We start from the raw sequence: 14,753 nt of genomic DNA, 5'->3' as shown, positions 1-14,753 counted from the left end.
GAAAAGCCGTTGTGAAGAACAAGCCGAGTACCAAAAAACCGCGTGCCGTTAACACAGGCATCGTGATCACTGAGGCTGACCAGAGGACCCCATCAAACCGACAAACACAGAGTGACAGTGAATATGAGATCAGTGAAGAATCTGAATCCGATAGCGATACGACCATGGAAGATGAGGAGTACAAGGAGCAGCAACTCCCTAACGATCATCGGGAACTATTGCATCCACCTGCAAAACCACTCCGATATAAGCGTTGGACGGTGGAGCTCACAGATGACGTGGTGGAGGGGATGCAATTTTTTGACTCCAAGGAGCTCCAATCCATCTATCGCACCAAGAACGCAAAAGGCAAGAAGGTTAAGTGTGGAAAGGTAATTCATCTCCCCTCGTTAGATGAATTGAAGGTTCGGGAATCGTTTCTCGCCCTTTTCCACGAATTGGGTTTTGAATGGCTGTTAAGGAATGAGAATTTGAATGTTCCGGTCGATTTGGCCAAAGAATTTTTCGCGACCTTTCGATTCAAGGTCACAACGGATTTGGATGTAGAGTGCATCAGTTTCAGAGTATTTGGAGGAGAGATTAGGATGAATTTGATTGAATGGACTGTTCGGCTAGGGATATGCAGTTTGGAGGAGGCCATAGGGCCCGAGTGGAGAGATAGGGAGCGGGGGATTCCCCGCAGGCATGTGGACTTTGAGCCCCAGGTAGCTTGGGAAGAGCTTACTCACCCCGGGGTAGGACAGTTTCAGTCCACTATCACCCGATCTATCCATCTCAACGATCCTAATCTACGCCTGGTTCAACTCTTCTTGGGTTACAACCTTTTAGGACAGTCGAATTCGGCAGTCCGGACATCGATGACGGAATTGTATCTTATGTGGTGTGCCAAGAGAGGCAAGAAGTTGCACTTAGGGTTCTGGACTGCATACACATGTCACCTCATCGCTACCCACCCAGCACGGAATATTTCCCTCTGCCATATATTGGGAATCTTTGTGAGAAACAACGTCACCGTTTCAGAGGACAAAGACTTAACCCCCTTGACGATGGTGGACGCCCCAGGATTGTTTGATACCCCCCTATTCGTCCGGACGAATGCGGTATACATGAGGCAAGGCGTGCCACACTTCTACGCGATGGGAGAGGAAGCTACACCCACTGCTCGGTTGGCAGCAGCTCATGAAGCACCGGCACACGACCAGAGACAAGAGGGGATGGAAAAAATTGTGGAGAAGATAGCGGAGGGAAGCAGACAGATAAGGGCAGAAATGATCGGATTGGCATCGGACCAGGAACAGCGTCAAGCCAGAATGGAGAAGGAAATGGATGAAGTTAGAGAGGAGAATAAGCAATTGAAAGCAGAGATGGTCAAGCTAGCGGCAGTGATGGACAGGATGTTGGAGAGATCTGCAGAGCAGAAGACATTGGCTCAAAAGCAAGACGCTATGGAGACGTTAGTGACTACTTTGGGAGAGGAAAACCATCGATTGCTCACGGAGATGGGCCGGATGGCATCCGTGATAGATGTGTTGTTGGAAGAAGTGACCAGCCGGAAGAAAGAACAAGCTACAGGAACAAGCGGCCATGGAGGCCAGGACGATGAGACCCACCCACCAGAGACAATGATAGACGAGCCCGAGGAAGAGAACGCCGAGGTGCCGGCAGCAGCCGAGGAACCGGCGAAGGAGAGTGAGGATCACACTGGAACGGAAGAGGAACCCCTGGAAAAGCAGCCTACACCACCTGCCCCACGGAGGAGCAGGAGACTTCGCTAAGACCACCCCCATCTGACCAGTTAGTTTTTTTTCTTTTTATTTTCTCGTTTTTAGCTCTTCGTTTGTTTTAATTGTGTTTTGTGTGTCTAGGTAGTATAATTTCTGTTTGTGCGCAAACCCCGTTCATAACACTTAGCCTATTCTATAGTCTAAGTGTGAGAAGTTAAGGGTTTGTCTTTTGACGCATGTGTTGTGTTTTCTGTTTTTCGTAAGCATGATTGACGCACACTTAGTTCGTTGCACGGCCTAAGTGTGAGGAGTTTTGTATATATATGTTTTTGTTGGTTGCTGTTTAGGTTTTCAAAATCTCACACTTAGCCTATTCCATAGTCTAAGTGTGAGAAGTTTTAGTTTTAATTTGTTGTTTTTGTCTGTTTGTCTATGTGTCATCATACTGGCCATTACCTTTTCCACTTCACAGCCCTATCTGAGGGCAGACACTTGTGAAGTGGGAGGGGGGACGCAATGACCAGTATGATGAGTATGTGTATATGTGTAGTTTTTGTGTTCGTGCTTGTGTTAGTGTCCTGTTAGGTTTAGTTTTTTTATTTTGTGTGTTGATTGGGCTTAAAACTCAACCGTCTTGAGCTGACGGTGAAGGGAACTGAGGGAGATAAGACGTGCTGGAAAACCGAAACCACCCTCCCTAGTACCTCCTAGTCAGGATAGATGATGTGAGTATGAGAGAAAAGCCCATACTTAGAGCCAAGCGCGAAAGCACTCTTAAAATGTGAGTTATAAGCTTTAAGTGGAACCACTTTCCACATATATGGAAAAGAAAGAGAGGCTGCCACAAATTGCCTAGGATGAAGTGACCACGGGTAGCAAAGACTGAAGGCAGTAGGAAACCCCCCATCTAAAGAAAAAAAAAAAAAAAAAAAAAAAACCACCCTTAGAACCTTTTTTTCCTAACTCTTTTACCCAGATAAATACCCCTAGCCACTGGGACTGTGTGTGTGCAAAGCGTGAGGCGAATGAAGCCTACTGGCCAGAAAGATGTACAAGGAAGCAGACTCCAGCTGGGCAAGAAGGTTCGGAAGAAAATCGACCAGGGAGTTATCCCAGGTCCACAAAAAGAAAAAAAAAGGGGGAGAAGAAGAAGGAATAAGGGTGGCGAAGCCACAAAAAAAAAAAAAAAAAAAAAAAAAAAAAAAAAAAAGAGAGAAGATTGTGGAGAAAAATGGTCAGAAACTTGACCACAAAAAAAAAGAGAAGGAATAAGGGTGGCAAAGCCACAAGATGATACTGAACAGTTGGAGACCCAAGCCAGAAGCGCCAGCTAAAAAGCAACTGATCAAAAGCCTACAGCACACAGTTCTCCCGCATTAATAAAATAGAAATTTTGAAAACTTAGAGCCTTAGGAACATCTACCCCAAAACGCTGCAACCCAATAGCCCCATTACAAGCCTTTAAGTCCTTCAGTAGCTGCACGTGAGATCTAAGTCCGAAGCAAGTGTGGTTGAGCATATTGAGAGAATGCGGTCCTAACATTCCTGGTGAGGTATGAGAGACCGAGTGAATCTAGTGTTTGGCCGAGAGTTTGGGCGATCTTGACAAACGGATGTACTGACCAGGAAGGAATGGGGGGTGGCAGGAGTTCAAGGCTGTCTAAGGCCGGATTGCACCAGATCCCGAGGTAAGGGATGGTTGAAAATATAGCCCAAATCTTTGTGTTTCGGTTTTATTTGTGTTTGTGTGTTTGTGTGTCTTTTTCTGTGTTTGCCCAAGTGTTTTTTCTTTGCGTCGAGTCTAGTTTAGGTAGAGTCGGTCAGGGGAGTAACCAGGCTAGAATTCGACTTATTCGTTTTTGTTTGTTCTTCACGCTTGAGGACAAGCATGTGGTAAGTGTGAGCAGTTTGATAAGTCATATTCTAGGCCTAGGTTACTGGTCAGTATGATGTGCGTAATTGAATTATATCTGCAAAAACTAGTTGCTTAAGCGTGCAGGGTAAGCATTCTAGCCAGTAGGCAGAGTTTCAGACACTTCAAGTGAAAAGGGCGTCAGGACGATTACGTACTGACCAGTATACATGCAAATATGGCTCGAGATGGAGAAGGAGGATAGCTGGGACTGCTCGATCACAATTAAGGGCAAAGAAGTCATCTCACCGCAAGGTCTTACCCTAAAAATCAAGGGTAAGCCTCCCTATAAAAGGAAGCCACTTGGAGAGAGAAAGAATGGAATAGAATAATCATCATCACTCTTAGGTAGAATTCTCTCGGAGTTCAGTCCTTCAGCCCAGTCCAGAATCTCGTTTCTCGCCACTGCCATGGTCACTTGAAGATTTAGATGTTCCCGGAATTCCAGATCGTCGTTCCAGCCAGCAGAACCGTAGTTAGAGATATCATCGCCCGGAGTGGCAAAACACTTTTATTCGCTTTCGTAGTTTAATTTACTTGCTTTCTTTACGTTGGATCTTTGTTGCTTTTGGATATTTTCTGCTTTTGAAGTACTTGTTGAAGATCTGAACGTGTTTATGCTATGAAGTTGATTTCCGTTTCGGTTATTGTGTTGATTTATTTTCCTTCCTATTTCGCCTAGTTAGCTTAGATCTAAGGTTCCTTGGTGTTTTAAGTGCTGAAATTTTCCTTTCTTTGTTTCCGTCAAAATTCCTTTAGTTAAATGTGGAACTATTGATCGTGAGTGAATCGCTCCATGTGAAGTCTTGTTTGAGTTCATTTTCATTTTCCTGCTGACCAGTACGCGGAGTTGCATTTTCTGTGTTTTGATTTCAGATTTGGTGTTCTTATTTGTGGATCTGTGTTCGCGAATTGATAAACTGTGTTTCCGTGTTGAATCTGGAATTATTTTCTGATTTCAGTTTGTGTTGCTGAAGAAGATGATGTCCCTGTCAAATGTTGGGGACCACTTGCTTTTTTAGATGCTTTTTGTTTTTTTTACTTTTTGTCCTTTGCTTTTCGTTATAACCTGCAGATCTGTCAGCCCAGTCACCTTGACTACCACTACCCTCTGAATATTCTGTCTAGCCCAAAATAGAATCCCGTACCTTCCAAATATTTCCCGTTACAAAAATGTCTCCCTATTTCCACGTACACAGCTGCACCCCTACACTCCTTTCCCCTATTCTAGTCAGTAGGAAATTACCTTTAAGTTCTTGCCTAGGTAGAGACTCAACCCAAGCGTGGTAGCTAACCAAACCATCCAGAATATCACCACAATAGTTTTAACGCACCATCTCTGTGGGATTCGACCCTTACCACCACTATACTGATCAGTAGAAGTGGGTTGAGGAATTTTTGAAACCAGGGTCTAGGCTTAGTTAGGATCTCTATCCTGACCAGTAGGATATATCCTTGCTTGAACGACACCTAAGCACCCTGAGAAGAAATACCATCGTTTCAAATGGCGCCGTTGCCGGGGATGGATGGCGTTACTAGTTACTTTTGTGTGTGATACTTTGGCGTATATATTGTGCATAATCTTCTTTTCCTTTTCTTTCCATTTCAGTTTATGAGAAGTAGTTCGGCTCCTGACCAGGGGAGACCGAAGATACTTCAGCGAGGGTCTATACTCGTAACCACTCGTTCTGGCTTGTCGACCGCCTTGTCTGACCTAGGGACGAGTAGTGACGAGGAGAAGGGCACCATAGAGGGACCGATACCAGAAGAGATACCAGACGTTGGCTGCTCCGTCTTCGTCCTCGGTAATTATCTCCTTGATTCAGATATTGAATTGTTTGGCAGTGGCTGATATCTCTCTCTCGGCCAAACGCTTCATCCATTATAACATGAGTTCGCAGCCTCTCACGGCTGCCACGTCTTCGGCAGTAGCTTCTCCTCTTTCGGTCGGCTTTTGCTCGTTTCTCCGTCGTCGACCTCTTGCGTTTGCTGCTGCCTGCGAAGTGGCTCCGGTCGGCCTTCTCTAGATGTGACGTGATGGCTTCACTGTTGTAGCTTTGGCCTTCTTCTCCAACATAAATTTGGAGAGGGATTGTTCGGTCGAATACTTCCTCTCCCCCTCGGCCGAACAAACCGATGACTCCTCTGTTTTCTTCGATTGACCACCAACGAACAAACCGCTCAATTTGTGACCACCAACGACCTCTTTCCATTTTGGCATCTCTAACTTGGAGACTCGGGCTGCTACCTTCACGGCAACCTCTTCCCACTGGTTCTTTCCTATGTTCGAAGAGGAAGAGAGGAATTGTTTGGAGGGTACTTCCTCTCCTCATTTACCGGGCAATTCCTCGATTGTTTCACCTTATTCCCACGTGTCTTGTTGCTGGTCTCAGCGAGTTCCTGTTCATCGGCATTCTCTCTCCCTCGCCTCAACGGACGTTGGCGCTTGGTGGTGGAATTCCACGGACCACGGCCATTCATATCGAGCTTCTTTAGCCTTTTAGCCTTTGTCGGATAATTTGTCAATTGCTTTGACTCCTTTCCCGGATGCCCTGCTGCCAGTCATATCGAGCTTCTCTCGGGCCATTCTGGCTGGCGGTATCAAATTGGTCTTCTTCCTCTGTCCTCTCCCTCTCGGCAGGAAGCGTTTTCCCTTTTTGGCATCTCCATCTAGGGCTCTTAATCTCTTCAGTGGACTGCTCTCCTGGAGCCTTCTTAGTGGCCTTCTCGACAGCGGACTTCTCTGCCCTCTTTCTCTCGAGGTTTAGTGCTTCTCCCACCGTCAGATCTTTCCTCAACTCATAGGGGAAATAGAGGAATTATTAGGTCTGATACTTTTCACCCCATTCTCTGAACAATTCCAGATTGGTTGGTTTCTTGTGGTTATCCAACCATAAATCCTTCTTCACATCAACACATAGAGGGCTGTAACTATTTTGTCTATCAAATTGCTAAACTAAAGCATCATCATTGCTATCGCAGGGAGCTAACTATTTTTTTCTATGGCTAAGTATTGGATAAATTGTTCTGGCAAATTTGTCGGCTGTTTTGGAAGTTTTTTTTTGTTATAGAGACAGAGATCGATCCATGTGATCGAACCTACTCTGATACCATGTTGAAAAGTAAAATGCGGAAAATAAAAGACTATTGCAGAAAGTAAAAGACGCTAAAAGCTTTATCGACTACATTGTATTAGACTTGAATTAATTCTCTCCATGACTACACCACCTTTTATAGGCTCTAATTCTAGCTATACATGAAAAATATATTTTAATTCCATAAATATCTTCTTGATTTGATTTTCCATAATCTTTAATTGATTTCCTTCATTATTCTTGTCATAACTTCATCTCTTATTCCTTGTTCTCTAATTAATTAATTTTTCGTTCCAACATAATTACAAATGGTTTCTCTTGGATCTATTTAGGTCATTATGTGAGCTTAATTTTTCATTAAAAATAATTTAATTTTTTTTCTAATATTACCAATTATGTATTGAAATGTGTGCTTCTCCGAAAGTTTATATTTTTAGGAATGAAGAGAGTATTTAGAAGATGACAAACTTAAAATAATATTCGAATAAATTATTTAACGTAACCCATTATAGTAAAGACTTTAGAGCATCTCCAGTAACGGTTCGCGACGCCGATTTTTCGCCGACGCCGGTTTTGACGCCGAACCATTGGAACCGGCGTCGGCGAAATCGGCGTCAAAATCGGCGTGGCCATGCCGATTCGCGTGATGACGCCGGTTCCGACGCCGATCCTCACGGCGCCATTGTGGGTCCCGGATCGGCGTCAAACCGGAGTCAGATTTTATTTTTAATTTTTTTTCTTTTGAAAACACTATATATACGCGCTTTGAACGTCATTTTCATTCGCACCACTTGTTTTAACGAGTACTCTCTCTACCTTACTTTCTGTTCAAGATCAATAACGAGCAATGGAGAACAACTACGAAGGTACTCCAGTGACTCCCGGGGGATGGTCTCAGACTCCCCCGCCTCCCTGTGTAGGGTCTCAGACGGCCCCGACTCTCGGGGTAGGGTCCCATACTTCCCCGGCTCCTGGGGGAGGTGGTTGGCCTCCGATGACCGGGTACTACAACATGTACCCGTGGCAGCAGATGATGCCGGGGTGGGCACCCGGCATGCAGCCCCCTATGTTGATACGAGTGTAAATTAAATTATATAATTGTTATTGGTGATGTGGATAGGTAGTGTGAAGGCTATGTGAGGGCTATTTGATGTCTAGTTGATGCGGCAAGCTGATGTGGCAGGAGAATTGTAGTGCTGATGATGTGGCAGTGTGAAGGCTATGTGAGGACTATTTGACGTCCAGTCTTACTGGAGATGCTCTTAGAGATACCTCCAAAACCTGACCGTTTTGTTCCCACCACATTCTAATAGACTGGCTAATAAAATTTACCCACGTCATCAAGTATTGCAGAGTATGATGGACCGATACATAGGTGATCGACACCTCACAGCAATGGCACAGTCCACGTTCTCTCTCCCTCTCTTAAATGCTTAAAACCCACTAATCCCACTTCACTACACGATTCACTGCCCAAATTTAACACGATTACTGCCCAAATTTAACGCTGATAAATCCCACAGTTTCACTTTCATAATTCAATTAGTAAAGTGAGAGAGAGAAACAGAGGAAGCTGAAACAGGTCTGTGAGAGACAGAATGAGCGCGCAGGACATCGAGGAGGGGAAGGGCTCAGCAGCAGAAACCTCGTACGCGGTCGAAGAGAGTGACAGGAGCTGGATTTCATGGCTGATTCCTGTATTCGTCCTTGCCAACGTCGCCATGTTTGTCGTCCTCATGTATTTCAACAACTGCCCCAAGCATATCATGGGAGACGACAAGTGCGTCGCCCGCTTCCTTTCCCGCTTCTCCTTTCAGCCTCTCTCGCAGAACCCTCTGTTCGGCCCTTCCTCTTCCACGTAACTCTCTCTCTCTCTTTCAATTACCATTGCTTTTCTGTTTCTGCTGTCAATTGTTCTTTAAAGATCAAATTTTTAATGTTGTGTGATAGCATTTTCTCCAATTTTGGAGGGAAATTTGTGAAACAGTTGATAATTGATGGGTTCATCACCTTTAAATGCTATGTGGTTTTGTTGGGTGAAGAGGTTGAGCGTCCCTTTCCTCTAATCAGAAAATAGAAATCAACAACTCTGTTGTCACTTGCCCAACCACTGTTTCCTCCTCACTTAACTTTATTTGGTTGCCAAATCATTGCTACTTGTCATATGATTGTAGCTTCAATTATTTCTCAACCTATGTTTCAAGATGAAAAAAGTTGAAACTTTACTCAATAATTGGTGATGCTAGTCAAAATTAATAATGTTTGGTGTTGGAAGTTTCATGCTAAGACTATTGGTATTGATGAAGGTTGGAGAGATTGGGGGGTCTTAACTGGGAGAAGGTGGTGCATAGGCATCAAGGCTGGAGGCTTATCTCATGTATCTGGCTACATGCTGGTCTACTGCATTTGCTTGCCAATATGCTCAGCCTCGTCTTCATCGGCATACGCCTTGAGCAGAACTTCGGATTTGGTAACTTATGGCCTCATCTATTGCTTCTATATCTGATCATCTGAATAATAAGTAAGTCTTGTATTTGTCTTTTTAGTTCGAATTGGCACAATCTATCTGTTGTCTGGATTTGGTGGGAGTGTGCTTTCTGCTCTCTTCATAAGGAACAGTATCTCTGTTGGTGCATCTGGTGCACTTTTTGGGCTTCTCGGAGCAATGCTTTCCGAGCTGATTACAAACTGGTCTATATATACGAACAAAGTCGGGTGATCTTCATGTTTTTCTTGGTTTGAGGCCTAAGATATAGTAGTGCTCATGTTTGTCGACCTTTGCAGGTTGCAGCACTGTTGACACTTATAGTGATAGTGGTGATCAATCTAGGCGTTGGGATTCTTCCTCATGTCGATAACTTTGCTCATATCGGTGGATTCCTGACAGGCATTCTCCTTGGATTCATCCTCCTTCCTCGTCCTCAGTTTGCGTGGCTGGAACGCCACAACCCTGCTGCTGGGATTCGTGGCGTGGCGCCCAAGTATAAGGGGTACCAGTACGTGCTGCTCGTTGTGTCCGTGGGGCTGCTGGTCGTGGGGTGAGTATCGACTACTCTAGTCTCATTTTCTGTGGCCTTGGGAAATCGCAGGCATGGTATTGATGCGTGTGGTGCTTGAAATTTCACAGGTTTAGTGTTGGAGTGGTGATGCTGTTCCGAGGGGTGAATGCGTACGAGCGTTGCCATTGGTGCCGGTACGTGAGCTGCGTCCCGACCTCGAAATGGAAGTGCGACGGCACTTGATGCTCTTTCTAATTGTTAGTTTGTTTTGCATATTTGTTTGCCAGCCTTTTGTTTTTCCTACAGACATGGATTATAGCATGCTTTTTTTGTGTTAATTAATTCATTTTAGTTACACCTATCTTCACCTTTTCTTTAATCCAATCTCTAAATTAGTCTGTGGATTGTATTTGGTCTAGCCTTACATGCTCTAAGAAAAACAAAAAATGTGATGAGTTCTATACTCCAACAAATATAAACTCATACAATCAATTCATCAAAGCAAAAATCACCGCATACAATCTTTCATGTGCGTGAAAAAAACTGCGTAATTATGCTTGTATAAACAAGGTAAATATCAAATCGCACATGTGGGATGCGAGACTGCGTGTGTTTTAGGCTGACATAAATTTTTATGGATATAATCTGAGTGAATATATGAATTTTAGTCGGGGATAGGAGAACTATAGTTGCATATAGTTTGCATTATTTAAGTTATATTCATTAGATTTAGATAGGGATGTCAATAGGTCAACTAGCTCGAGTTCGAGCCAATCTGCTTGGATTGTTGGATTATTTGTTAGATGTCATTCAATTTATCATTTTTTTTAGTTACAAATTGTCATTTGTAACCCCTAAACCTTCGAGTTGAAGGCTAACCCAAGCTCATAATTTTTATAAGTTTTTAACTAATCTTATTGATTACATTATAATAAGTTAAATAGACATACAGAGTGTTATTTTGCTTTGAAACCATGTGTACCTTATAGAGTAACAAATATACAATTTTTTTAAAAAATTTTTATATACTCCATCCATAGAAAGAGTAAAATTAAGAGAATAAAATAATAAAAATAAATACTATTGTTATTTACATTTAAATAATGAGATTCAAAATTAAATAATGAGAATTAAGTATAAGGAGGACTATACTATGTTACCTACTAACCTTTTAAAGTTTGGAAAAGTAATGAGATTCAAAATTAAATAATGAGAATTAACTAATTTGGGCAAATCTATGGGGCACGGGTTAATTTTGGACTAACCCTATTGCATTGTTGAGTGCGGACTATTCGGTTTACGGTCATTTAGGTTGTAATTCATTTGCACTATAATTTTTTTTTATCTTGACCCTATAAAATTGTTGAGTTATTCGAGCCAACCCGTATCTTTCGAGTTGAAATGACATTTTTAGAAAACTTCCCATACATAAAAAAACCTGTAGAAACATGTCAATGTTTAACATTTAAATCGAGTCAAAATAGAACTATAATGGCGGACAGATGGAGTACTACTACATGTGAGTTTCATTACAGTCGAACAACAACGCTATATATTTCATATTTAATCGTACTACAAAGAACCAAATCCGACACCAAACCGCAAAACAATTGACAATACAAGTTGAGTGCAAAGCAAAAACTGAACAATTCTCTTTCAGTTGTAAATAAAGAAAAAGACAACAAATGAAGTAAATAATCATGTAAGAAGCTTTAGATCAGAGTTCAACTAAGAGGCTATAGATCAAAGTTCAACTCTGAGCTGGGGCTGTCCAATACAACTTGACTCCAAACAGAAGCTTCTCTCTCTCCAATGGCCCATCTTCATGATCCACAATCCTACTATCCCAACTCAATGCATCTGCAATCCTCTTCACCTTCAACAACACATCCACATCGTCTCGAATGATCAAGCCTCCTTCGGGTCTCAATATCCGATCCATTTCCAACATTATATCTTCTATTTCACACCTAATAAGATCAATTGCACTTCAGTTTTAGTAACAAAACATGACTTCAGAAGTAGGTTGCTCAAGAGCATTCATGCCATACTTACCTATCCTGGTAGAGGCTGAAAACCGAATCCGCATGAATGAGATCGTACGTTCTAGGATAAGTCGACATGGCTTCACACCTAAACCAAAAAAAAATCGAAAAACTCTCACACAATGTGGAATGGGAAATACTATAAATGAGATAGATCATTTTAACATATACGCATACCAGCTCTGGTAAGTCCCAACCAATCCTCGCTCGTAGATGGCGCCTAGCGTGTTGGCCTTAGCCTCGACCGGGACAATGTTCATCACCCAAAGTGGATCTTGGACCAAACTAGCAGCGAATCCGCCCAAGAAGGCGTTCATGTCAAGGACGTTACGGTATCTCCCAGCCTTCCCAAGCTGGTTGTTGATGTTCTTGTAATAAGCAACTCGCTTTCGCCATAGCTCTGTATCCTTGTGGAACATCTCAGGTGTCACCCCATCAACACTCCCCCTGCTAATCCTGGGAGGCACAGCCCTCAATCTACGCGGCCATTTCTCCACCTCCCCTCCTGCTACCTCCCCTGCGTCCGACACCTCAGGCAACGGGGTCAGGCACGTCTCTAAGGTCGTATACCTGCAGACATTCCATTCAGACAACATTAACTCAAGGCCTTAAAAAAGAGCAGAGGTGTATGTGTGTTAAGGACGACGAACCAGGCTTTGTCGGGATCCTGTACAGGACAAAACAAGGAACTCTTCTTGGATTTCTTGCAACTCAAATGATTGAGAGGCTTTTGCCATATGGAGATATCACTTCTCTCAACCAATTTATTCCAGCATAAACTCCTTGTCACATTCTCAATCTGCATCTGCTCCGCATTGAGATCATCCATTGTCCTCTCCCACCCTCTCCAGTGCTTCTTCCAGTTGATTGGTGGGCCCGAGAGGATCCAGTATCCACCCGGCCTCAAAACCCGGTCGACCTCCATCAAGTACGCCCCATCTGTTGAAGAAAGCAAATGAGTTTGAAGTTGAAGTAAACTACTACAAGAGAGAATGATGTACTACCATATTGGCCCCACGGGATGAGGCAGCGCGAGCAATGAGCCATGTCGAAGGCTCGTGAGGGGTAAGGGAGCCTCTTGGAGGCAATGACACCAATCAGAGCAGGAACCCCGCGCTCCAGAGCAAACTGCACCTGTGCTTCATGCGTATCCCTCGGTGCAAACGACATCGTCACCACGTTCCGTGATAGCAGATAAGCTCCCCAGCTTGCAACCTGAAGTCATAAGCCACACACCATCACTATCTATAGGCAATTGTGATTATTTATGTCTAGTTAATTAGTTGTGATTGTTGTTGATAGATACATGAAACAAACAATTGAATCAAAAAATATAGGCAAAAGTTCGTTATGCATTACTGTCCATCTCATCTACACCACTATAGAGATAATCACAAAATATCTGCACATAAATTATTTTACAGATAAACCAGAATTTATTATACGAAATCAAAGCAATAAATGTAATTTACAATGCCAGTATGTAAAGCTGGTTTTCCCATTCATTTTCAGCAAAAAAACATTTCATCACGTAACACAATTCCGGATGCCAAATTTCAGACTTTTTAGAAAATCCCCAAGTCAAAATCAATCGCAAACGTCAAAACTTTGCATCAAAGAAAAGCATCCAAATCAAAAAAAATAATGATAAAATTAAATAAATACCCCGCAGCCAGTATCGATGGCGGTCCGGATGGAGCCGTCTCTGAGATTGATGAGCTTCCCGATGTCGTCGATGTAGGCGTCGGCGCCGTTGGGGAACATGGTGCCGCCGCCGGGGAAGCGGAAGCGGTCGCCCTCGAAGCGGATCCAGTTCTGGACGGCCTTCTCGACGGTGAGCTCCTTGTGCGGCACGTTGGCGTACCAGGCGAGGTCGCGGCTGAGCGGCCACTTGAACGGGTTCTGGTAGCCGTGCGGCGCCGGGACGCGGCACTTCAGGAGCTCCTTCTTCTCCGGGCAGTGCCGCTCCCGGTATATCAGCCTGCTCCGGTCGAACCGCAGCGACCTCTCCTGGTCCTCGCACGGGGTGTACTCGCTGTACCTCACGTCGCATGGCGGGAACGCTTTTTTCAAGTCTGGGCTCAGAGCGACGTCGTTTTCGGCGGCGTGGTGTGTCGCGAAGTCGAGCTTTTGCGGTACTACGTTTGTGTGTTGTGGTTGGGGCTCAAACGTGGTGTTCTGGGGCGCGGTGAAGCAGGTGACGGTGGGGTTCGAGGGGACGGCGTTGTGCCAGGCGCCGAAGAGGTACGAGAGGGAGCAGAGGATGGTGATGAGGGCGAGAGGGTAGAGTTTGGATCGCTTGAATAATGAGGAGATTCCGCCGGTGGTTAGTGTTGTTTTGGAGAGAGGGGTGTAGTGTGAGGGTGGGCTAGAACCCCCCATGTTTTTTATTTTCAATCAAGTGATACCAGGAGTTTGTTTATATATATACGGTGTAATGGAAATAAGATGGGAGGATGCTTGCTTGCTTGCTTGCTTGCTTGTTAGGGAGACAAGTTAAGAATCAAGTGGGCCTTGAGAGAGAGAGAGGGAATGTGTATGGGGATGGTGGAACACACTTTTGTTGATAACACTACTCTGGGTGAATAAAATTGCAAAAAAATTGGAGGATGAAATGGGAGAGCTCAAGTGAAAGATGTTAATTGTGTGGTATGTTTTATACAGGATGAAAAGGGAGGGGGAGTGAATTAAGTCAGAATTAACACAAACCGTGTTTTCCGTTGGAGTAATTTTGACCATGTAAAATGGAAAATTAATCTAGCCTTTTTTGGTAATTTATTGATGAAATCAAATTAATAGCGGTCTGCTTTCTGATCTTTATAATTTTAAGACCACTAATGGGCATTAATTTGAATATAACATTATATTAATGAAATCTGAATCACAAATGAAATATCATTAAAATACTACTTACTCCATAATTAGTTGTGGAGAGAGAGAGATATATCTATATTCTACCTTTGACAAAGAAATGAGGT

At 43.6% G+C, this 14,753-nt stretch overlaps 2 protein-coding genes across 2 annotated transcripts; one reads left to right on the top strand and one right to left on the bottom strand.

Annotated features, from left to right (window-relative positions):
- Nucleotides 1-8,196: 8,196 nt before the first annotated feature.
- On the top strand, nt 8,197-10,109 carry LOC121750206 (RHOMBOID-like protein 2). The gene is made up of 5 exons (XM_042144694.1): nt 8,197-8,589; nt 9,038-9,201; nt 9,278-9,441; nt 9,516-9,769; nt 9,859-10,109. Exons 1-5 carry the CDS (start codon nt 8,330-8,332, stop codon nt 9,971-9,973), a joined length of 957 nt encoding a protein of 318 aa, XP_042000628.1. The 5' UTR covers nt 8,197-8,329; the 3' UTR covers nt 9,974-10,109.
- A 1,124-nt stretch (nt 10,110-11,233) lies between these two features.
- On the bottom strand, nt 11,234-14,352 carry LOC121753154 (probable methyltransferase PMT16). Its single transcript, XM_042148351.1, has 6 exons — nt 13,441-14,352; nt 12,780-12,990; nt 12,426-12,714; nt 11,953-12,345; nt 11,786-11,863; nt 11,234-11,700 (listed from the first exon to the last, which is right to left on the bottom strand). Exons 1-6 carry the CDS (start codon nt 14,155-14,157, stop codon nt 11,481-11,483), a joined length of 1,908 nt encoding a protein of 635 aa, XP_042004285.1. The 5' UTR covers nt 14,158-14,352; the 3' UTR covers nt 11,234-11,480.
- Nucleotides 14,353-14,753: the final 401 nt, after the last annotated feature.

Source organism: Salvia splendens, chromosome 10, assembly GCF_004379255.2.
Source record: "Salvia splendens isolate huo1 chromosome 10, SspV2, whole genome shotgun sequence".
In the NCBI taxonomy this organism is placed as follows: Eukaryota; Viridiplantae; Streptophyta; class Magnoliopsida; order Lamiales; family Lamiaceae; genus Salvia; species Salvia splendens.
This window is presented reverse-complemented; position numbering and strand designations above follow the sequence as displayed.